General features: G+C 43.5%; 1 protein-coding gene across 6 annotated transcripts in view; it reads left to right on the top strand.

The window, feature by feature from the left end:
• Window positions 1-25,655, top strand: part of PDZD2 (PDZ domain containing 2) — a 248,605-nt gene that overhangs the window by 179,463 nt on the left and 43,487 nt on the right. For all 6 annotated transcript variants that reach the window (XM_081881317.1, XM_081881320.1, XM_081881318.1 and 3 more), the window contains one exon: window positions 25,051-25,171. In XM_081881317.1, coding sequence (XP_081737443.1) covers window positions 25,051-25,171 — 121 coding nt within the window. The remainder of the gene's footprint in view (window positions 1-25,050; window positions 25,172-25,655) is intronic.

The following is a 25,655-nucleotide window of genomic DNA, read 5'->3' on the forward strand; positions in this document are numbered from 1 at the left end:
AATGGGGGGGCAATTTAAAATACAGGTTAAAGTGCAATTTAAAAAGCAGCTTCATTTTAAATGTAGCCCATAAATCAACACCGTAAGGGGAGGGAAGACATAAGAGTCAGAATGAGTCCAAACCAAACCAAAGGCCAAGTGGAACAGCTCTGTCTTGCAGGCCCTACGAAAAGATGTCAAGTCCTGCAGGCCCCTAGTCTCTTGTGACAGAGCGTTCCACCAAGTCGGGGCCAGTACTGAAAGGGCCCTGGCCCTAGTTGAGACTTGGTGGTCAATTCCAACCCCTGGCTCTGAAGCTTCAATTCAGCAACCTAATTAAGGGTTCTCTCTCTCTCGCTCTCTCTCTCTCTCTCTCTCTCTGTGTGTGTGTGTGTTTGTGTCCCCTTTTCGTTGTTGCTGTTATTGACCAACTGAGAGTCATAAAGCTTTGTCAACCTACTTCAAATCACCCAGTCACTTCCTAGTAGACCCTGATTTATGTGCTACCCATCCTGCCCTATAGACCCCTCACAAACATTAGTCTATTGAGTTGTGCAGACAGCAGGTGTGTATGGACTGTTGGTACTTTGCAGGGGGGATTCAAGTACATACCAGAACTTTGGTTTTGCCCAGTGGATTAAAGTGTTCTCATGCCCTATGTGTAAAAAATGTATATCAATGTTTTAAGAATGTCTTTTTGCAGTTTGGAGAGTGACGGGGAAATGCACTGAAAAGTATGGGGTGAACAAATGATTAGTGGGAACATGTAGGGAACAAATGATTAGCAGGGGAACACCCTGCAAGCAAATTGCGATAAATGTGGGATGAATGCTCATTGTCATATAACCTCCCTGCAAACCAGTCAGAACAAATGCTCAATAAAGACCAGACATAATCTAACCACCATGCAAGCTTTGTGTGAGCAAATCATGATGAATGTTCCAGTGCCATCTATCCTACACCCCCCCCCCCATTTTATTGCTGAGGCAAGCAAGTTGGATGGTTGGGGTATAAGTAATACATTATTGTTATTATTATTACTGGGGCATACATGCTTTTGCACCCAGCCTCTCCTCCTGGATCTGCTCCTACTTCATACTTTCTCTTCTTGAGTCGAAGCAGCTGTCTTCTTGGTTTGTGGGCTTTGCCACACCATTGCTTTCTGTTAATTAATGAGACTTAGGGATGCGGGTGGTGCTGTGGGTTAAACCACAGAGCCTAGGACTTGCTGATCAGAAGGTCGGCGGTTCAAATCCCTGTGATGGGGTGAGCTCCCATTGCTCGGTCCCTGCTCCTGCCAACCTAGCAGTTCGGCGGGAAGGTAAACAGCGTTTCCGTGCGCTGCTCTGGTTCACCAGAAGTGGCTTGGTCATGCTCGCCACATGACCCGGAAGCTGTACGCCGGCTCCCTCGGCCAGTAAAGCGAGATGAGCGCCGCAACCCCAGAGTCTGTCACAACTGGACCTAATGGTCAGGGGTCCCTTTACCTTTACCTTTAGGGATAGATCCAGATATCAGGCTAAAAATTTTTCTAAGCACAAAGTGTATAGCATAACTGTATAAACAAGATGGGTGTACTAAAAAAATAAATAAATGCAAAAAAGTTATTCCCACTTGATACTAACCATATGGATTACCCAGTACTGTGTCTTGAACCCAGTAAAAGTAATGTCTAATGGGAAAACCCCATGAAAAACAACAAGCCCCCTTTTCGTTCCTTTCAGTGGTGAGGGCTGCAAAAGGTACAAGAAGTCTGTTTCCTGCAGGTGCTGAAATAGCCAATATATGTGTGTAATCTAACACCCCTTTTAAATAATAACCATCTGTTTTTAGGGAGGGAATTTGGTTTCTGGAAGTTTTACAGTGTTGCAAAATCTTTGGCTCTGTTTTGCTTTACATTGTACAAAAAAAATATCTGTTTAAGTTAAACACACACACAAAAACCTGAATGAACTCTTTATTTGCTCATTTGTGATAACGCTGATTCATTGCATTCCCCCCCCCCCCCGCAAAATGCCTATCCTGTTGGCTATTCAGTAAAACCACTCTCTAGTGGAAAGCAGGACTCCCACACCCTGCCTAAAAGGGAGTCTTGTACAGTTTTGGAAACTCTTCTGCAGTTGAGAGCAGCAGCCATTGTGGAAGCTGCTGAAGAAGTGTGTGTGAGAGAGAAAGAGCAGAATTCTTTGCAAGGATTAATGTTCTGGCCTTTGATAAGTTCAGTTACAAATAAGCAATGACCCCAATCCAGCTGAGGGCTGTATGCCATGGTGGCTGATGCCCCTTGGATCATCATCATCATCATCATACAGTGGTACCTTGGGTTACATAAGCTTCAGGTTACATACACTTCAGGTTACAGACTCCGCTAACCCAGAAATAGTTAAGAACTTTGCTTCAGGATGAGAACAGAAATCGTGCTCCGACGGTGCGACAGCAGGGGGAGGCCCCATTATCTAAAGTGGTGCTTCAGGTTAAGAACAGTTTCAGGTTAAGAACGGACCTCTAGAACGAATTAAGTACTTAACCCGAGGTACCACTGTAATAATAATAATAATAGCCAGATAGTTTGAAGCACCGTCCACACATAGTCTTCTTCTTTGGCGATCACTTGTAGCCGAGTAAGATTGTCTTCCAAAACAGGGTTTTAGCAGTGAGTCCGTAAGTGACTGTGGAGGCCAATTCTGGATCCACACGTCCTTCCACAGTGGGGACATAGGTTTCTGGGCGGGAGTTGATCATGGTGAGGGTTTGCCAAGCGTGCCTTCCTCTTAGCACGTTTCTCCCTTTCGTCCTGAGTTCGAGTGTCTTCAAAACCCATGACACCTTAGGCAAAGGCTGTTCTCCAATTGGAGCGCTCGCAAGCCAGCGTTTCCCAGTTGTCGGCGTTTATACTACATTTTTTTAGATTTGCTTTGAGAGAGTCTTTGAACCTCTTTTGTTGACCACCAGCATTACGCTTTCCATTTTTAAGTTCGGAATAGAGTAGGTGCTTTGGAAGACAATAATCAGGCATCCATACAACATGACCAGTCCAACAAAGTTGTTGTTGAAGAATCATTGCTTCAACACTGGTGATCTTTGCATCTTCTAGTACACTGGCATTAGTTCACCTGCTTAGTAAGTCAGAATATGCACAAGCATCATGCATGAACAGATGGACCTTTTCTTACTGCATTGGTCCTCCCCAGACACAAGTGGCAGAACAAGTGGGAATTCAACTCTTAACCACAGCTTGCTATTATGTGTGAGCCCAGCACAACTATGGTTAATGGCTTCTAAACAAGCCTGGATATGAAACTATGGTTAAAAGTTGCCTTAATATCCTGACTCATTTGGAAGCAATTGGACAAACTTCAAAAGCCCTTCAAGGCATCTCTCTTGGAACATCCCCTTCCAGGCAGAAAACTGGTCTTGGCTTCTGCATTCCCAGATGACTTTATACATCCGTTGTGAAAAGAGAAACTAGAGCACTCCTTACAACGTAATAATATGTTATTTCCTAGGACACGTTGTTTATTTTAAAAGTGCCTTCAATAGCTATGTGCCATACACAATTATTTAAAGGAAGAAGCCGCCACGGGCCTGCCTTGAAAGCTTACAATTAAATAAATGATACAACATGAGAAAAAGGAAAAGGAAAGGCCCAAGGTAGGCCCCCTTCTTTGGGCTAATTTTATAAGTAGATCACACTTAATTAAGTGAACGCTTATAAGGATGAAACAATGACACCTATAAATTCAACTGATGTGGAGAGAATAATTGGGTGCACTCTTCCCACCTTGGATCAAATCTATGCTTCCAGGTGCCATAAGAAAGCTGCAGAGATAGCGCAGGATAGTACACACCCTGGAAATGATCTCTTTCAGCTTCTGCCTTCTGGAAGAAGGCACAGGGTTATAAAGACTAGGACTAGCCGCCTGAGAAACAGTTTCTATCCAAATGCGATTTTGGTTTTACACGCAGCGTAAGGAGTCTCTATGGGTGTATATTGTATTTAAAAATGGGGTATCAGAGTTTTTAGGGGGCTAACCAGGTTGGGATAGCTGGGATAGCAGGCTTGTTGGTTTTTGAATGTCTTATGTAGATTTTGCGATTTCATTGTTCTGTATGGGACAATGACAATAAAGATTATCGTATCGTATCGTAGTCCTTTCTACAAAGCTAAAATCTTGCTGATGGCAGAGAAAGCAAGACAGGGAAGGAGAAACTCCAGCCCTCCCCAATTCCTAAAAAAATGGACTGGTGGTGTTCACACATGTGCAATTCAATAGCGGCTGGTCCATTAGGTGTCTGGCGAAATGCTCCACCAACTTCCATCTGCTTTCAGTCATTCCCCACCTGCCTGCCTTCTTGTTTGCAACTGGTCTAAGGAGCGAGACTGCCTCTTCCTTAATCTCAGCATTGCCCTTGTAGAACTAAGAAGGGGGAGGTTGAGGGTAAAAACCCAAAGTAGTTGAGTCCAACTGTCATTGCCCCTAGCTCCACCTCCTTCGTCTTAGGGTTCCCTTGTAGAACTCGGCAGGGATGAGGATGGGGACAAAACTAGACTTAGTTGGCTCCAAGTGCCATTGGTTCTGGCTCTGCCTACTGGGCAACCTGCCTTCTGCCTCGCCAATCCCAATGGGCACTAGACAGCTCTGACAAGTCTCCTGTCATAACAAGGAAACTAGCCCTGTGAATGCTGCCCTGGAACTTCTCTCTCCCCCCCTTTTTAATATGATTTTTATTAATTTTCCAATAAAAACAAATTTATAACATCATTAAACATCAAAAACTCATCACACATGTCTGATAATTTTCTGTAATTATCACAAATCTTCACATTTCTTAATTTATATTGCACTATATATATCTTATCTTACCATGTTGTTTAAACAGTATTTCTACCAAACCTTCTTACAGAGCTTCTTGAAAACTTACAAACTGCCCTGGAACTTCTCAATTAGCCATGGAAGGAGGTAGCATGAAACGACACACATCTGCACATTGGATGTGCAGACTTCCTTCATGAGCACTGAGTTTTAGAGGAAGACTCTGGGCATGGCCACAACATACATTGGAGGGCATCTAAAGGATATTTTGTAGGGACGTGGGTGGCACTGTGGGTTAAACCACAGAGCGTAGGACTTGCCAATCAGAAGGTCGGCGGTTCGAATCCCCGCGACGGGGTGAGCTCCCGTTGCTCGGTCCCTGCTCCTGCCAACCTAGCAGTCCGAAAGCACGTCAAAGTGCAAGTAGATAAATAGGTACCGCGGGAAGGTAAACACCGTTTCTGTGCGCTGCTCTGGTTCGCCAGAAGCGGCTTAGTCATGCTGGCCACGTGATCTGGAAGCTGTACTCCGCCTATAAAGCGAGATGAGCGCCGCAACCCCAGAGTCGGCCACGACTGGACTGGTCAGGGGTCCCTTTACCTTTTAAAGGATATTTTAAGCATTTGACTTTTCTGACAGGCCTACAATTCCCAGTACTACGGTTCCCAGAGTTTGGGGGATGTGCTGTAAATGTGCATTGGATGGTCTTTAAATGCATGGTGTGGATCTTTCCCCTGTTTGATCCAATGATTTTAAGCCAAGTTGTAGTCAGTTTCAACTCCAGGAAGGTTTACAGAGCAGCAAATTTGCTCTGGAGGCAGACAGAAGTTTAACAGAGATATTATTACTCTACCAGCTTATTTAACTGTTTTGCCTGTTGTAGCAACAAAGTTTCATAGCTGCAGTTTAAAAAAGGAAAGTGCTTCTTTATTACAAAGGCAAAAGGTACAGCTTGGTACAGTGTTGAAACCTACGCAAAAATAATCCAAACCAATAAAACCTGGGCTGGAAAGATGGGAACACATTAAAAGTTTTTATTGCAGGACTGAGACAGCCAAAATGATCTATAACGTTCTCATATTTGTCTTAAGTTGTCTCTTCCCCTTTAGCCTTGGCTAGTGAGTTTAATGACAATAAATAACCATGATGATTCATGTGAATGTGATATTTGTGTGTTTTTAAAACTGAAGTTCTAAAGTGCTACAGATAGGTTAAGGAAGGAAGGATGTTAAAATGACATTTTCTGCTGAGATTTGTGTACAGTTTCACTGCCATACTAGACCTTTTCCTGAGTTGTTAAGCTTTTAAAATTCCTAACCCTTTCGCTCTTTAAGTAGATGTTCCTGCCTAGGGGACAGCTGAAATGGAGTGCTAATGTCCTGGCCCAGACCTTGTCCTGGGGCATGTGATATATAAAAACATGTACATATGGAACAACTCTTCCGATACGTTTCGTATCTTGACATTTTAAAGATTACATGCCTTGGGTTTTATCCATTTGTAAGCCATCTTGTGGACCTGTTTTGATGGGAGGGTAAGGTATAAATTAAATTAGCAGATAAAGAAATTTCTCCCAGACCTTGACCTGGTTTGTTCACCACACTAAGCCAAACCATAATAATAATATAATAATAATTTGTTATTTATACCCCGCCCATCTGGCTGGGTCCCCCCAGCCACTCTGGGCGGCTTCCAACAAAACACTAAAATACAATAATCTATTAAACATTAAAAGCTTCCCTAAACAGGGCTGCCTTTAGATGTCTTCTAAAAGTTTGGTAGTTATTTTTCTCTTTCACATCTGGTAGGAGGGCGTTCCACACTACCAAGAAGGCCCTTTGCCTGGTTCCCTGTAACTTGGCTTCTTGCAGCGAGGGAAGCGCCAGAAGGCCCTCGGAGCTGGACCTCAGTGTCCTGGCAGAACGATGGCGGTGGAGACGCTCCTTCAGGTATACAGGACCGAGGCCATTTAGGGTTTTAAAGGTCAGCACCAACACTTTGAATTGTACTCGGAAACGTACTGGGAGCCAGTGTAGATCTTTCAAAACCAGTGTTATATGGTCTCGGCAGCCGCTCCCAGTCACCAGTCTAGCTGCCACATTCTGGATTAATTGTAGTTTCCGGGTCACCTTCAAAGGTAGCCCCACATAGAGCGCACTGCAGTAGTCCAAGCGAGAGATAACCAGAGCATGCGCCACTCTGGCGAGACAGTCCACGGTCTCAGCCTGCGTACCAGATGGAGCTGATAAACAGCTGCCCTGGACACCGAATTGACCTGTGCCTCCATGGACAGCTGTGAGTCCAGAATGACTCCCAGGCAGCGCACCTGGTCCTTCCGGGGCACAGTTACCCCATTCAGGACCAGGAAGTCTTCCACACCCACCCGCCTCCTGTCCCCCAGAGACAGTACTTCTGTCTTGTCAGGTTTCAACCTCAATCTGTTAGCCGCCATCCATCCTCCAACCATAGGTTAGCATGAGTGAACAGTCTCCCAGAATGGAGATGGTAGTCACTTTCTTCCTCCTCTGGTTTTTCTGTGCTACTACAGGTTCAGCCAAACTGCCTAATTATGCAAACTGAGCCAAATGTTTCATGCTAAGATGTCTACACCCACGATGTTAGAAGTTCCTTTGCATCTGTTCTTGTAGTCTTGAAAAGCTTGTTTTCCTATATAAATTTATGGAGCGAATGCTCCTTGCCTGTCAGTGTTTTGAATGTTGCACATGGAGTTCACGTGGGTCTGCTGAGATGGAATGCCCCTGCTTTTAGTAACAGAAACTAGATATCCTTGGTTAAAGTTTAAAAGTCAATTCTTTGAGGAGTGGCCCATAAACCGCTTACGTTTTTTGGTTGGGGTGGAGAACTCAGACTATTTCCATCTTGTGTTGGTTTATGCATGTGTTCATTTACAAGCCAAGCTGGGATAGCTCATTTGGTAGAGCCTGAGACTCTTCATCTTAGGGCTGTGGGTTTGAGCCCCATGTTGGGCCGAAAATTCTTGCATTTCAGGGGGTTGGACTAGATGACCCTTGTGGTCCCTTCCAACTCTACGATTCTAAGTCTGTGCTATTCTACTTTTGATCTGAGTTTTATGAAAAGCTTCATGATTTTTGTTGTTGTAATAAACACATATTTAAATACTACTTTCTCACAAAAGACACATTTCCAAAATGTGTTCTCTCTCCACCAAGTGCACTGTCTCTTGAGAAATGCATGAAAACATTGGGAAGAGCATGAAATCCAATGGGTAGCGGCTTCCTGATCTGCACATTAGTCTGGGAGTCGAGGATTGGCGTAGTTTGCACCAAGATTTGCAAAGAATGAGCTCCTCAGACACCCCTAGATTTTAGCAAAATCGCACCATGGAAATAGGCGAAATACCATATTGGCCTGAATATAAGACGCACCCACAAATAAGCCCCAGCTTTAAAATTCAAGGCTTATTTATGGGTGCGGCCTGCCTCCTGGCTCTACCGGCCTGAACAGGGGGTAGCCGGCGCTTGGTACCCTGCTCCCCAAGCCAGCGCCAGCGCTTGGTTCCGAGCGCACTGCGCACCCGCCTCCCAAGCCAGCGCCCAATAAGTCTTATTGAGCTTGCTCAATAAGTCTTTCACATCAGCTGAAACAGGAACCCCCTTTATACTCATCTCATTGGCCAGCCTGCATGGATGGAGCCAGTATATGGCTTGAGGGTACTTCACTGAGAACAGAGGTGGGCAATAGCTGGTCTGTGGGCCAGTCTTGGCCCACCAATGGGGTCTAATTTGACTCGCAAGACCATTTTACGCAAATCACACTCACCCAGCTATATCAGCTGACATCACTCATGATGGGCAGGAGGATGGAGTAAAATCCTGTATTGGCTGTGTGGAGCAGGGTACAGATGAGTTCAGCAGGATTCAACCCCCAATCATCAGCTGATGAGCGGGGGTTAAATCCTGCTCAGTTAGGCAGGATTCCAGGGTCTGCATGGACACCATTTCAACAGGGGAGTCCAATGCAAAGCCCTTTCCTGATTCTGGCAGGAGTTTGCAGCAGCATTCCTGCGGAAACAATGACCAGCCCTTCCAGGCACACCTGTCAAAGCCGACCTGTGAGGCTGATCCTGATAAGGATCTGGCCATGGAGCGGAAGGAAGTTTCCCTACTTCCAGCTTAGAAGTGGTGAGTTGCTGCTCTCAAAGGCTCACCACACAGGGAAGCTGCATGCAAACCCAACATCCTGGCAAATTTGGACATTTGGGTCAAGATTTGGGTACGGGTGTCCCATGTTTCATCTAGGCATTGGTAGGCATGCATGTGCGGCAGCATGCACCTACCCAGAGAGGCATATTTCCCTAAATATGCTGACTTCAAATGTTCCGTTCCTTCTTTTTAGGCCACATGGATATACCAATCAATTTTAGTGGAAATACCTGATCTTGGAAACAAGATATTAAAACAAAATGAACACTAATGTTACTCTGCAATCTAGCTGTTGTTAATATAATAACATTTCACTTGATGTGTGGTTCTATCGCATCTGCACTTTGCTTTTCTGCAAAAACACTGCAGCTGACTGCAATTTGAACCCTACTGGGCTCTGTTAAAAATGTATTTTAAACATGCTGTGCTTCAAAAAGCATCATCTACATAATTTGAAAATGGGCCTTTAGATCAAATACTTTGGAAAGTAATGTGCTACATTGCAGGTTTTTCCTCTGAGCGCATCATGCATGAACAGTGCAAAAGGCAGGCAGAAAAATATATTGGGAGTGATTCTTTCATATTTTTTGTTGTCTTTGATGGCATGAAAGGGATGTCCTCAGTGCTAAAGCTATATGCGGTTAGTTTACATAGGACTATTTCCTCTGGCATTGTTCTTCTTTCTTGGCTGTATAAATAAAAATCCTTTTTAAAAATTGAATAAGTTGTACTGTCACATAGGAGTCCTGTCTGGGCAAGAATGAAGCTGAGTCTACAAAGAATGCAGGGTTTGGAGGATGTGGGGAAGTCCAGTTGGTTTGTTAAAAAATATTAAGGAAAGTTGGACTCTTTATACTTTCTCCTTTTTTTCTGTTTTCTTTCTTTTTTCTTTATTCTGTATATCTTTGACTATAAGAAAAGAAACTTAATAAAAATATTATAAAAAAAAAGAATGAAGCTGAGAGCTACACATTGATGCCTTGGCATGGATTAAATGGAGAGCTGCAAGTGGGGATTGCAGCATCTAAAGCAGGGGTGGGGAAAACCTTTGGCCTGGAGGTTCAAATGTAGAAAGGGATGCAAATAGTATTACTTTTCATTTGGGGATTTGAGGATTTCCCCTTCCAGGCCCTTGGGAGGGAAAGGGAAAGGAGAGACTGCAACAGAGGAAGGTTCTAGCTAGTTTCTTGAAGGTGCTTGAATAGACGTCACCATTTCAGGTCAAAGTTAAGAATGCTCATGCATTCCTAGATGAGACTGGAACTTGCAAAGTTGTGTGTGTGTGTGTGTGTGTGTGTGTGTTGGTGTTATTTGCTTCCAACCTTTGTGGGATCATGCCATCAGAATTACTGTCGTGTGTAAGGAAGGGCTCAGCCACACTCCCTCTTGCATTGTACTGTCCAGGCACAGCTCTGTGATTTAATGCTCTGTGTCGGAGTGGTTTTTATGTTTTCGCTTGTTGTTCTGGTGCTTTCCCCTGGGAAAACCTGCATTTTACTGCTGAATTGGAGCAGATATCCATGGAAAAGTCGGTTTCCATGTGCTCTGATTCAGCTGTAAAAAGATAAAGGTAAAGGACCCCTGACAGTTAAGTCCAGTTACAGACAACTCTGGGGTTGCAGCGCTCATCTTGCTTTACAGGCTGAGGGAGCCAGCGTTTGTCCACAGACAGTTTTTCCGGGTCACGTGGCCAGCATGACTAAGCCGCTTCTGGTGCAATGGAACACCGAAACCAGAGCAGTGCACGGAAACATCGTTTACCTTCCTGCCGGAGCGGTACCTATTTTATCTACTTGCACTTTTTGGCATGCTTTCAAACTGCTAGGTTGACAGGAGCAGGGACCGAGCAACGGGAGCTCACCCTGTCGTGGGGATTCAAACTGCCGACCTTCTGATTGGCAAGCCCAAGAGACTCAGTGGTTTAGACCACAGCGCCACCCGCGTCCCAAAAAGGTAAAGGTAAAGGACCCCTGATGGTTAAGTCCAGTCGCAGATGACTCTGGGGTTGCGGCGCTCGTCTCGCTTTACAGGCCAAGGGAGCCGACATTTGTCTGCAGACAGTTTTTCCCAGTTTTTATGCAGGTTTTCCCAGGGAAAGCACTGGGACCAAAAATAAAAATCCTCAGACATGGAGCTTTAAAGCCCAAACCTGTGCCTGGAAACATGGCACAGAAGGAAGTCTGAATGACCCCTAAGTGTTGCACACATGTCTTTTGGGAACCCTCATATGTGAACGTGCCATATTAAAATTTAATTCAATAACGTTCAAGGACATTGCCTGGTTTATCTCTGGGGAAAGATTCCCCTCCTCTTTAGGTAGGAGGTGTGTTTAAAGGGAAAAGTGGGTGGCAGGTTCACACACCAAGGTACCCAACAGAGATGTGTGTTAACACAAGAGCCTTAAAATAAAAAATCGGTGGTAGACTTGCATGCCAGAGATTGGGGGAAATGACAAAAGGGATGATACTGTGAGATGCCTGTATGTTAGTTTTTGCATCTCTACCTGAGGACAAATGATAAACATGGCATTCCCTGTTTAGAAAGGAAAGTGATGGGAACCTTTTATTTGCAAGTCTGTCAGAAGAAAAGATCAGGAAGCAAGATTAATGTTCAATCGCTGGAACTGCCCTTGTGGTTTTCTGAATAGGGGGAAATGCAAAGTAAACAATTCCGAACTTTAAAAGATTCTTGCTAAGAACTGTTAAGAGGCCACTTAGAAGCCTGTATTTCCTGAGACCTCCTACATGCAAACAAAGAGTTGGTTGACCCATGGAACAATGAGCTTTGAGATATGCTTTTCTGCCTAGTGGCACAACTGGGTGAAGTGGTGGCCGCGATAGAAATAAGCTGGCTCCACCTTTGAGATCGTTACTGGAAATACTGTGAAGGGAGGAGGAAAAGAAGCAAGCAAACAGATCAGCTGTCTTAGATTTGCAATAACATTGATTCAGCCTCCAGAATCCTATTTCTTTAGAAACTGTTACGGCAAAAATCTGGGTGCGAGGCTGCTCTGCCACCCAGCTCATCGGACTAAGTCCATGGGTCCCTGCGGAGGAAAATGAGCTCAGCCGGAGACAGGAGCAAACTGCAGAAGATCCAAGTTTATTGCGCAACAGGTTCAAGGCGAGATTGAACAGTGAGAAAGGGGTGACATGAGTTTTTGAAACTCCCTCCATGTCCCAGAATACAGTGCAAAACACGTCATGAATATATTAAAGAGAGGTTTGGTTACACAGATTACATCATGAATATATTAAAGGGAGGTTGGGTTACACAGATCAGCAGTTCAGTAAGGTAGGGGTTGCACAGATTAACATATGGAGGAGGGAGGGGGGAATATGCAGAGCTGGAGATATGCACAGATAAACACTTCCTGGGGATGAAAAGACAATGGTCTCAAATATGCATAGTCTGCCACCTGACATTGTCTGGAGGAAAGGCTGATCAGAACAATTTGAAAGGATTAAGGTCTTGACACTTTGCTTGAGGGATTATGCTGGACAGGGGAGATGTGATGGAGTCCTAGAGTAATTGAGCAAACTGGCACGCTGATTTTCTATGAATTTTATAGATTTTAGTCCCTTTTGACAATTGGAAATAAATTGATATATTGTAGCGAAGAAGAAGGTGAAGAAGACATGCCCCCCCCCTTCCGTAACAGTCCCCCATTCGGAGATAGATTTGCATTAAAGTTCTGTAAGAACTTGCAAATCTTTTCTCCGCACCCTAAATCTCGGTGAAGGTAGGGGTGCCGTGTGAGTGGGAATAGGCCCTAATGGAAAAGGAGGTGGGTTGAGCAGGGCAACAAAGGAGGGAGCAACACGGACCAAGACAATGTATGTTTACGTTATATAGGTATGCACTAAATAATAACTTTGTATCTATCGTACTAGATGTGTGGGTTTGTGCAAACCTGAAGGGGACTTGCAAATCATGCCTCTTAAGGCCATTTGCAAGTATAGTAGTGCAAAAAGGACACCTGTTGTATTTTGTTCAATAGTGGTCTATGCTTTACATTTAGCAGGAAGGTCCACTACTGACTGAAAAAAAAAATGCAGTTTGCTTTGTCCCCCGCCATTTTTGTGTTCTCAGGTGTCAAGGTAGCTTTTCTGTGGTCTCACAGTAGTGGCAATCCCTGGTGAATCCACTTAGGGCTTTCATATTAACCATGTTGCCTGGCACTCACCACAGCTGCCATAGGTTCGGGCACGTCCTGAGGGAAATGTCCTTGCCTTGGCTTCCTATGGGGGTTTTATTATTGGTCTTGCAGTCATGGGAAGTTGCGCACTTGCACTTTAAGGACCAAAAGCTAATTGCAGCCTGGATACACTTGCCCAATTCAAACTGAGTCCAATTTGAATTTATCTTTCCCCATGGTTCTCAACTCTTCAAACCAATCTGTTAAAAGAAAACCATTCTTAAAAGGGCACTTGTCCAAATAAGTCAATTTAACTCTATAAGGGATCATTCCTGCTAAATCAAGGCATATACACCTTCCTGAAGCTTCTCCTTGGTAAAGCGAGTTTTAACACATTTTAAAATGGGTAGGGAAGGTTGGCAGTGTGCCAGGTGGGACAGCGAAATGTGGTTATCTAAACATTGAACTACACAATAGCTTGATCCATTAGAAAGCATAAAGTGTATGAAAATCCTCCATTGGGGTATAAGGAATAAGGCAGTATACATTAAACATAAGACAATTACACACACACACACACACACACAAATTCCTCCCTTTGTGGAAATAACACTGTCAAACACATTTCAACATTCCTACATAATAACACATAATACACAACAAACTAATTAAATATCAGTTGAATATAAAAGTCAAAAAATCTCCTTGCAATTCAACTCCTCCCCTTTGAAAGAAATTGCTGTGGCCACTTTGAAAACTGTGTCTGTTGTTGTTGCAGGTAATAAGTCTCGTGGTAGCGAAGCTTTTCATTGGATCTGTAATAACACACTTGTAGAAATGATATCCTGTAAGGGCAGGGTGGACTTAAAAGACACAGTTAAAATAATAATAAAACACACACACAAACACACACACACAATGACCTATGAGGAACCAAAATAAATAAATGCTAAGACACAGAATTTTAAGAAATCTGAAGTAACAATGAAAATAAAAGAGTGTTTCTTGATGTGACAACATCGGCTAGAATGTTAATAGCAAAATACTGGAAAATGACTTAATGGCAATTTAAAGTTGTGCAAGTACCTTGAACTAGCCAAAATGACAGAATTAATAAGAAATGCTCAGGCAAAAGGTAAACAAATACCATTCCACAAACAATGTTTGGTTATGCTTCGATTAGCTTCATAGATATCATGGAAAAACGGATTAAATAAATGAAAACAGATTATTTGTAACTTAAAAAGTGTCAAAGCCACGAAGAGATGGAAGTCACTAATACAGCAGGGATTTCACAGAACAGAAAGAAAGTTAATACAGCAGGGATTTCACAGAACAGAAAGAAAGTTGTTGTGGGAGAAAAAAGGGACAAACACTTTGTTATCGGGGTTCACATATCCTGTTAAAAGGGAAAATTATTTCATGTGAGAAGCCTATCAGGAAATGCTGTTCCTAAAATGCACACAAACAAAGTCTGTGATTTAAATCCCATTGAGAGGTGGAATTCTTTGATATTTACCTGTGAAAAGAATTTGGCATGTTAAGATTTCAAACTTGGGACACATTAAGGGTGATTTCTCTCAATGGTTCCAAGTTTTACATAAACCTCCTCTCCCCCCCTCTACAGTTCCCCCTCCTTCCTCTCTCTCTCTCTCATTTCTTTTCCTATCCTCTTTTTTTTTTTTTTTGCTGATCTAGTCTCTGTGCATGTGTGGAGTTCATGTCTCAGCAAACCTTTTATACTATTGAAATGTTGCATCTTTTGGCAAAATTAGAATTTGAATAAGGGAAGGGTAAGTAGATTTTAAAAGAGGGTTAGATTTAAAACAAAAGAGAGAAACTCAGCAATTGAAGTATTCACCAACAAAAGCTAGCAATTTCAGCCCAAGCAAAGCGACTGCTTCCTTTATGTACAGGAAAGGGCTAATATCCCTCTGGCCATTCGTGGAACAATGCCGCGCCCTTATATATGGGAAAAAATGGCCAGAACATCACAGCTTCACCTCTCACCTTTTTAAAACTAAAGAGCAAAGCTAGGCTGAATTTCAACTCCATCACCACACCAGAATTTAAGAATTACCCTGCAATGCTTGCGGACACATGTCCTTCCACACAGCCACAAATTGGGAGAGTTGAAAGGGACCCTGGGGTCATCTAGTCCAACCCTCCAAAATAAAGGGTTCACAGCAAGATTTCACAGCAAGATTTGTACTACACACACATACTTATGTACACAGGCACTACTGGGGAAGAGAGCACAATCAGTGCTCCTATCATGTACTAAGGAAGAAGAAAATAAAAATTCCCAACTTTATACAGAACCCTTTAGCAGATCTTGAGATTAGTTTGAGTTTACTTCCTTAGACGTGCAAGTTCCTTAGAGTGCAAGTTCCTAGACAAATGATCTTTAAAGAAAGATTGAAGTGAACATTTTCTTAAGATAGGGAGAGGATCTCTTATAAAGCATAGTTAAAACAGCCATAGATTTGATTTAAAGGGAATACAAAAGTGACAATTTTTCCTGAATTTGCAGAGGAATAGTAAACCTAATCTATGCCCCCCCCCCTTTGCAGTTTCCTTTAAAGGAAGCTTACTCAGAAGTAAATTTACCTGGCACAGAAGAAGAGAAAGGAAAAAAAAAACCCTGAAAGAGACAGAATGAAACGGGGGGGGGGCATTTTCTAAGAAAAGAGGCCTGATATCAGGAGCCTTACAATAACTCTTCTGTCCAACCAAATCAAAGTTAAAACTGGACTCAGATATTTTCTTAGAAGGAAGACCATACTTTCATAGGCATGTGCTTCATGAAATAAATACACTGCATTTTAGCTTGAGAGAGCAGTTGTGCTCGACTACGCTTTTGCAGCAGAAACATCTAATTCACATTAGAAACATTCACATTCCAGAAACATTAGAAACATTCACATTCCAAAATAGACTGTAGACTCACAATCTGAAAAGTTGCGGCAGAGCACGAGGTGGGGTAAACATTTGCACCTTTCATTCTCATTTTGTCTTATTTAGGACTGATAAGGTCCAGCATGGCTTCCTTAAAAATTAAATTTTGAAGCAAGCTTGCAGTTTAAACTATGCGCGCTTAAGAAAGGCAGTCTGTCAGAGACAGAAGGAACAGACAACACACATAACAGACAACATGTAAACACACATATTCTCATATATGTATTAACACACAACACACATAACAGACAACATGTAAACATATATACTCTCATCCTTTAGTTGGTTATTGCAAGGAGTTGGGCTGCTTCCTTTAGCTTCATTAAGTGAAATTAGTAGGAAGGTCCCACATGGTTTTAAGAGCCTCCTTGCCTCTTCAAACACCACCAGTTAACCAGCCGGCCAACGCAATTCGGGCTTGGCGGAGGCGGTGCTGGCAGGCCAGATTTCAGAACAGAGGTTCTCTAATTTTGCTTCGATAATAATTTGTGGCCAGGAATCGTCTTCCAATACGTGATGACAAATTGGAGAGGAGAGTCAGGGTCCTTCTGAGACTGAGATGGCTTTCTAGAAGCCTTCTTCCCAGAGTGAGCCCGCTCGCGTTTGGAAGCCTGGGTACCCATTTTATGTTTTACGCGTGTCTAGACAGAAAGAGGGAAGAGAAAGGGTGGTAAGGATTGGTATATCTAGGAGATTGATATACTTAATACGGGATTTATAGTAAAGAGGGGTCTTTAGTCGCTTGGCAACTTCCTTAGAGGGTTTTTAAAGAGCTCTAGCTATCCGGTATTCCTTCCTATTTCCTTAGTCAATAACCTGGGGTCCTTTTCCACTCTGCCGATCCCGCCCAATTCCTCATGGGCTATCCCTCCTGGCAACCTCCTACCTATCGTCAATCTCAGGAAAAGGGGCCCTACTGAACGCCCGCGCCGTGCGGTGCCAGATCGGGTGATCCCTGGATAGAGTTTTGAACCGAAAATCCCCCTTGCTTTTGGAAGCGGGCTCACGCACGATACACGTGTTACGTGGCACCGACCAGTGCGGCTGGGATTGATACAGAAAGCAAGACCCCTTCCTGCCCCCTCCGTAAGGGCGCTCGGGAAGTTCGGAAGAAGAACTCCAGCCCCTTGCTTTCAACTGGGATACCCATTGCGGAGAGTCGGCTATCTTTCAAGTCGGGTCTCTCCGTCTTACTTTCGGACTCCCAATTGGTGCGGCTGGCTGGAGGGTTTTTAGAGAAAGAGATAGAGCTCAGAACCCCCCTTTCGGGTCGAGCAGCAGTCCACGGTCTCTCTCACCAATTGGACCAAGAGACAGGCGAGAAGGAGCGATAGAGAGGAGGGCAGAGAATTCAGTTGCCAGGAGATTTCCACCCCTTTCCCACCAGTGCACTGGATTTTTCCTTTTCCTTATACTCACATGTCTTCTATGATGATCCCCGGATTGATGAATAAGCCGGCTGGATCCCTCTTTGCTCCCCGGCTGAACTCCTGGGGCTTTCGATTACCGCCCGGAGGATGGCCAGGGGTCCAAAGGATCTTCCCAGGCAAAATGGCCTGGTGCCGGCTGAAGATTTCAGGGCCCCCGGTCAGCAACGCGGGAGAACCGCATGCCCCACGTGGGGCGCCAACTGTTGCGGCAAAAATCTGGGTGCGAGGCTGCTCTGCCACCCAGCTCATCGGACTAAGTCCATGGGTCCCTGCGGAGGAAAATGAGCTCAGCCGGAGACAGGAGCAAACTGCAGAAGATCCAAGTTTATTGCGCAACAGGTTCAAGGCGAGATTGAACAGTGAGAAAGGGGTGACATGAGTTTTTGAAACTCCCTCCATGTCCCAGAATACAGTGCAAAACACGTCATGAATATATTAAAGAGAGGTTTGGTTACACAGATTACATCATGAATATATTAAAGGGAGGTTGGGTTACACAGATCAGCAGTTCAGTAAGGTAGGGGTTGCACAGATTAACATATGGAGGAGGGAGGGGGGAATATGCAGAGCTGGAGATATGCACAGATAAACACTTCCTGGGGATGAAAAGACAATGGTCTCAAATATGCATAGTCTGCCACCTGACATTGTCTGGAGGAAAGGCTGATCAGAACAATTTGAAAGGATTAAGGTCTTGACACTTTGCTTGAGGGATTATGCTGGACAGGGGAGATGTGATGGAGTCCTAGAGTAATTGAGCAAACTGGCACGCTGATTTTCTATGAATTTTATAGATTTTAGTCCCTTTTGACAATTGGAAATAAATTGATATATTGTAGCGAAGAAGAAGGTGAAGAAGACATGCCCCCCCCCTTCCGTAACAGAAACATAATAGCCTTTAAAAAAAAAAGACTACCTCCTTATGGAAGATTAAAACCTCATCAAAATGAAAACTGTTGATGCACTTTCTTAAAAGGGAATCCACAGCGTAAAGAGGCACCGTAAAGAGGCAATGTAAAGGCAGTTCGCCTAAAGCGTGACCCTGAAATTTCAGATGCCCCCCAATCTGATGCCAAAGTTTAGTGCTAGTTTTGTGCCGTGAACCCTGCGTTACATGCCCCCACCCCAAACTGAGGAATTTACACAGCAAATCGGGGTCACAAGTTAATGCCAAAAAATCCAATCTTGTCTGATGGTCTCCAAAGAGGCACCAAAGTTTTGTGCCACAAAACCCACATTTTGTGCACACACACCGCCCCCCCCCTGCAAAGTAAGTCACTGACACTCAAACTGGGGACCAACCTTGTCTGATTGACCGCAAACTGGTGCCAAAGTTCTGGTTTGGTGCCATTTTGTCCCGCAAACTCCGCTTTCTGTTCTGCCCCCCAGAATTAGTAATCGACACTCAAACCGGGGGGCATAGTCACACATTACTGGATCTTATAAAGGCCTCACTCTTTTACCCTACTGAGATCATTTTGCTTACAGCAGGGCTTCCCTTGATAGGGCAGCCACTTTGCCTCACAAGAAAAGAGGACAAGATTTGCATAAAAATTCCGTATTCAAATTTCTATGTATAGATGCAAATTTAGAAACCATTGCTATAATTTAAATAGATGTATAGTATGTCTCACAATAATGGGGAAAACAAGACTAGGTGACCTATGTGCCTCCTCAATTGGCTCTCTGGGTGCTAACTTTTGAGAAGCAAATTCAGCAACCCTGCTCTCTTTTCTTATGGATCCTTATGTTTAAATCTGACTTAAACAGGACATCCCTGTTTAAACAAAGCAGGGTTAGGGAACTTGTGGCCCTCCAGACTCCCACCGTCCCCAGCCAGCATGGTCAGAGATCAGCAATGATGGGAGTTGTAGTCCAACAACACCTGGAGAATCACATGTTCCCCATCCCTGAAATAAAGGATGCTTTAAAGTAGAGGGCTGTCTTCCGACAGTCCTTCAAATGGTGGACCTTGTAGACCAAGAACAAACATTGGTCATGGCTCACGGTTTGGATGGTGTGCTAAGCCAAACCATGGCTTTGCTAACAGAAGTGCAGCAACTGATAGTGTTACATGTGCGCAAGAACAGTCTGCAGCCAGATATTGAAGAGAACGGTCAGTAGTGATGCAAAATTGTCCTTTCAGATAGTTTGTCCACAGTTACTGAACTTTTCTTTCAGGAACCCCTGATAGGGGTTTCCTTGGCAGCTTGAATTTTCTGGAATGCAGTTTGGGAAACACTGTTTTCAATTAGCAATATGAATTCAGAACGGAATAAGCGGCGCTTCCTGGAAAGCAAGGGAACCCAGAATGGCATGGTTACTGTTTTGGCAGAGGGGCAGTCTGTAAAAAGATTACATTCATGTGTGGCTGGGAGAATAAGACAAGAGTTGCGTTTTCATTGAACTGTGGCACCACAGCTCCTTTCTGTAGCCAAGGATTACAAACTGGGGCCCATGAGAAATTTGTACAAGCTTAATGGGTAGAGTTTCTGTTTATTTTCCAAGCAGGAAGAAATCTGGGTCTTTTAGAAAGTAGAAAAGCTTCAGTGTGTACAATAAACTTCATGCCCCTGATCCTTTTTTCACAACCACATAGTGTTTTATCACAGGTATATTACCTTACTTTTGTGCCTAATAATAATTCATTTTATGGAGATCTGGAACAAAGCAAATAATCCAGCACACCAATTAGAACATTGTAAAATACCTGTATGAGATGCTTTGTGTGTCTTTTGTAGAAGACAAAGAGGAAAAAGTAGTCATGCATTGGAACTGGTCCATTATGTCAAATGAGGCACTGCTTCATCAACTTTTGCCTTCAGCCGTTCCTCAAATTCCTGACTTCTTACTGACCTCCAATCCAATGAGTGGCACTGCCTCTGATTCCTCCTCCTTAATCTCAGGGTCGTCCTTCGTCCTCAACAGGGAGGAAGATGGCGAATAAAACTAGAATTACTTATAACTCTACCTGCTCTTTATTCTGGCTCCACCTACTGGTGGTCTCCCAATCTTCTGCCCTATGTGTCCCAATGAGCGAAGTGAGTCAGGAGCTATCATCATATTTCTTCAGGCGGTTGATGAAGACCTGGCTTTTTGAAAAGGGCGATTGGACTGAATGATCCTTTTGTTGTCGAAAGTTTCTGACTAGTGCTTTGGAATTTGTGAGTTTTGTTTTGCTTCTTACATGCATGTTCTGATTGGGTTTAATTTGGGGGGTGGGGTGGCTATTGTTGTTTATTCTGTGACGATCTGATTGGTTAAGCCAGTTTGAGTTCCATTGGGAAATTAAGTGGGCCTAGAATGCTTTAAAATAAATAAACATCATACTTCAGAACGTAATTCAGAGTATTTAGCATCTACCGGACTAAGTTCAATGTGCTGGTTTTGGTGCATAAAGCCTTATGCAGTTGGGGGACAGGATACCTGACAGATTATCTAACCCCTTATGTACCCAATCTGTCACTTTCCTTCCTCTTCCAACCAACCTTTTATAGAGAGATGTTTCCTAGACTGGATCTATAAAGCAATTGTTTTTAGATGTTTTATCACTTGTGGGTTTCCCACCCTGGACTCCTTTGGGAGGACGTGTGGGATACAAATTTAATAACTAAAATAGATAACTGTGCACCCTGCTTTATTCCACTCACACCCATGGGCATGACATAGAGCTTGTAGGCGGGGGCACTTGAAATTCTGCACACATGTACTATAAGCCTTGAGATGGGTGCCATTTATGACCCTCATTTATTTACTTTTTAAAAAATCAATATTTTAAATTAACACTAAAATATTTATATATAGCAAAAGAAATGCGTAGCACTAAAACACCACAGAGTTATAATAGTAATTTACTGTGGTGCTATGACACTATGCTACAAAAGTGCTGAGGTGTGTTTAAAAAAACAACACATTTTTGTTCACTGCCATTTTAGCAACAGGATTAACAGCAGTGACTGAAAAAGAATTTGTTTTTTAATCTTTCTTTCAAAAAATATCTAATCAGAAAAAGTATTTTAGTGATAATTAAAAGATTAAAATGTTATAATATTATACTGAAGGTGTCCTGAGCTGTGATAGGTTCGCTATCGACCCTTTGAATTTTTTTGGAAGAGAAATGCTAAAGGCATCTGCATCTGTGGAGATTGCGCTGCTATTATTTTCTTTTGGAAAACGTTGAGTTTTTGCTATCTGAGAAGAGATGGAACAGCACCCAGAAAATTCAACTGGACGATGATTGGACGATGGTAGCATGTGGATGCTCTGTAAACAATGAATGAATGAAGCATGGCAATTCCATGTCTCTAGTGGGAGCCTTGCAGCTCTCTGTTGAAAGTGATCAGCCAGAAAGAAGCAGCCCATTTTCAGTCCAGACTACTGTTCCACTCCAGAGGCAGATGACTGGAACCAGCTACATCTGCAATGCTGAAGTAGAGGACAAACATGGAGCTGCTAGGTGTCCCCCCCCCCCAATGACTGAGTTCATGGCCACCTCCAGAGCCAACACAAGGGTGATGCTGCTGTTTGTTTGTGTCTTCCACCAGTGTTGATTGGTTATTTGCCATGAGTTGGGGTGTGTTATGTGTGGTATGATTCTGTTGTTGTTGGCTGGCAGATATATTGTAAGAGGTGGTAGATGGTTGTAGTGGTTGTGTGCTTTTATGTTGGTTGGGAGTTTGTATTGTGCTGCCTAGTGATTTTCTCTTATCTTAGCTACAGAGGGTTCTTGCAGATATGGATCCAGTGGTACCTTGGTTCTTGAACATAATCCGTTCCGGAAGTCCGTTCGGCTTCCGAAATGTTTGAAAACCAAGGCGCGGGTTCCGATTGGTGCAGGCACCCTGGAAGCAATAGCCAACAACCACATCTGACGTTCGGGTTCCGAAAAACATTCAAAAACCAGAACACTTACTTCTGGGTTTTTGGCGTTCAGGTTCTGATTTGTTCGTCAACTAAGCTGTTTGAGAACCAGGGTTCCACTGTGTTGCGTATTTATGTATTTGTAATTTTCTTAATAATTTGAAACTGTGCTTATTGTGTATTTACACATGTTGATCACCCCCCTTTTTTTTGTGCCCTGAAAGTGTGTCAGCAGCTCACACGGAAGGAAGAGATTTCAACCAGGAAAATAGTGCAGGAAATGGTTAAAGAACCTCTTCTCCAGTGACATTGCCCCTTGTCAGTTTGCTCCCTTCCCACCACAGTGGTTAAACCTAGGAAGCCACCTTATGCTAAGTCAGACCATTGGTCCATCAAACTCAATACTGTCTATAGTGACTGACAACAGCTCTCCAGGGCTCTACCTAGGGATGCCAGAGATTGAAAATGGGACTGACCTGCATACAAAGCAGATTTCCTGCCACTAAGCCATGGCCCTTCAAGGTGTTTCTTAACAAACCCATCACCAGAACCTCCTAACATGCAATTTAGCCTGTATCCAGGGCCAGATTTAATTTTGATGAGGCCCTACGCTACTGAAGGTAATGGGGCCCTTTATATGTCCAGCTGTCCTTCGTCAACAACAAATTGTCACTGTATTTTTGTATTGAATATATGCTATATGGTAATTTATGGACCTAATAGGTATCTAAAGCCATTTGCGCATGTTGCCATGCAGCCAGTCCATGCAGAATGTAGGCACCCTATATATAGAAAGGAGCAAACCAGTGATATTTTGGGGAGCAGGCTAGCAGACGGGGCCCACTACTTGCATCATAGGAGCCTACACAACACAAAACACTGTTGCTGCATGTAGGTTTTGTTTTTGTTTTTATCTTATTTTGGAAATGTACGCCCAGTTTTTTTCTTTAATTTTTTTTGGGTGGCCCCAAGAGAGTTGGGCCCTAAGCTATAGCTTGTTTAGCTTATACATAAATCCAGCACTGCCTGTATCTGAGGCTTTTGTGGTTCCGCTGTATCATTTTGTAGATCCCCATGCCATAATAATCTAAGCAGAAGTATTCCCTTCTTGTAAGGACCTTCCCACCAACTGAGATCAAATTAGAATCAAACTGGAAATGTTTAACTGAAGGATAGCATAAAGATCTAACTTAATTACAAAAAACAAAAACAAGAAACAATGTAAGAAACAGCAGATACATTGCAATTTGTGGAGCATAGTGTACATAGTTTATTCCTGCCACAGGCCCATAACATGATCGTGTGACATCATCACAATTCAATTTTCACAGTGTAGGAAGATCACTTATGCCGCCCTTAATGTAGTACAAAGTAATTAATCCATTTCCCACGCAGGAGGAATGAATATATGAAGCCATCATCAGGCAGAATTTCCTTTGGCTGCTCTGGGAGTTTAGCGGCACCCCTAGACAGTTGCTGCTTTCTAACAGTTACAGAGGAGCGAGAGCACATTTTAAGAAGGAAATGGATAAACTGGAATGGGTCCAGAGGAAGGCAGCAAAGGGACGAAGTGCCCATAGCACACAGCAGGAGTGGGGAATCTTTGGCTTTCCAGGTGTTGTTGAACTACAATTTCCAGGGGTAATGAGAGCGGTAGTTCAGCAACATCTGGAGAACCAAAGGTTCCACACTGTGGGTACATAGCTCTCTTTAAGGTGTAGCAGTTATCCTGCCTGTAGAAAGGAACCTGTGAATGAGCCAAAGATGTAAGAATTATCGGGGCATCGCCACATAGGGTCTAAAACAGGGGTGTCCAATTTATAAGAGACTGTGATCTACTCCCACTATAATAAACTGGCAGTGAACTACCCATTGGATTGACCAGAATTGTTGAGCTTTTTATGGGGAGGGTGAGTCGAAGTTGTTCAGCTTTTCTTAGGGGGAGAGACCAGAGTTGCTGATCAGGTTGGACAGGCCTGGTCTAAAACATGAGTTGAGGCTGTGGATGAGGATTAAGTGCACTGCTGGTTTTGTTTACTCTTTCACACACATTATTATAATAGAATCATAGAATCATAGAGTTGGAAGAGACCACAAGGGCCATCGAGTCCAACCCCCTGCCAAGCAGGAAACACCATCAGAGCACTCCTGACATATGGTTGTCAAGCCTCTGCTTAAAGACCTCCAAAGAAGGAGACTCCACCACACTCCTTGGCAGCAAATTCCACTGCTGAACAGCTCTTACTGTCAGGAAGTTCTTCCTAATGTTTAGGTGGAATCTTCTTTCTTGTAGTTTACACAGAGACCAGGCTACAGAAGTGCAGTCACAGCTTCACATACCAATAATTTCAATCGTTGCTTCATACCTCACCTTGACTCGAAGTACAACTGAAGTACAGAGATTATGTTACTCCTCATTCTGATGAAGCTCGCAGTGTCTATAATTTGGGAAGGAACACGGCTGTTTCCGTCACCTTGCAGTGGGTTCCTGCATTCTAAACTGCAGAAGCCCCTTGCCAGGACAAAAACAAGTGGATGGTTAGAAGCCTCTGTATACCTTTGTCACAGCAATAGATTCGACTTTTGCCTATTTTTTTTTAGCTTCAGTAGGATAATGGCTAACCCGACTGTGGAAATGATGACCTGACCCAAGAACATAACTGGATTCTTTTTCCTTCTGTTTTCAGGAGCCAGATCTGACAGATCCAGATAACCCTGCAGATCCTACTGGTGCAGAGGGATCCAAAGAAAACTGTCAGAGTCCAACTCTGGGAAGTGGGATATTGAAGTACAGGAGCAGATCCCAAGGTACAGTTGATGTCATTTGAGTGGGTGAATAAAAGATTTTAGAGTATGTAGTTAAGAAAGGCTTTCATAGAATCAGAGAGCTGAAAGGGACCCAATGGATCATTTGGCCAAGTCCCTGCAATGCAGGAATATGCACCCATATGGGGTTCAAACCGGTGACCTTGGCGTTATCAGCACCACGCTCTAACCAACTGAGCTAACCCATAAGGCAATGCTCTGGCCCCGTCCACCAACTATAATTTCCATTGGGGGAGGGAGCATGGCTCAGGGACAGAGCACATGTGTCGCATGCAGAATGTCCCAGGTTCAGTCCTCATCACCTTCAGATAAAAGAATAACCAGGTAATAAATAGGTGATGAGCAAAAACTCTGCCTAAGACCCTGGAGAGATACTGCTGAATTTAAGAATAAACTGCTTTTGCCAAACTGAAACTCATAATGTGAGATTAGTCCTAAATCTTATAAGCTGTATACACAGCATACT

The sequence above is a fragment of the Podarcis erhardii genome, assembly GCF_964252035.2.
Source record: "Podarcis erhardii genome assembly, chromosome: 11".
Lineage (NCBI taxonomy): Eukaryota > Metazoa > Chordata > Lepidosauria > Squamata > Lacertidae > Podarcis > Podarcis erhardii.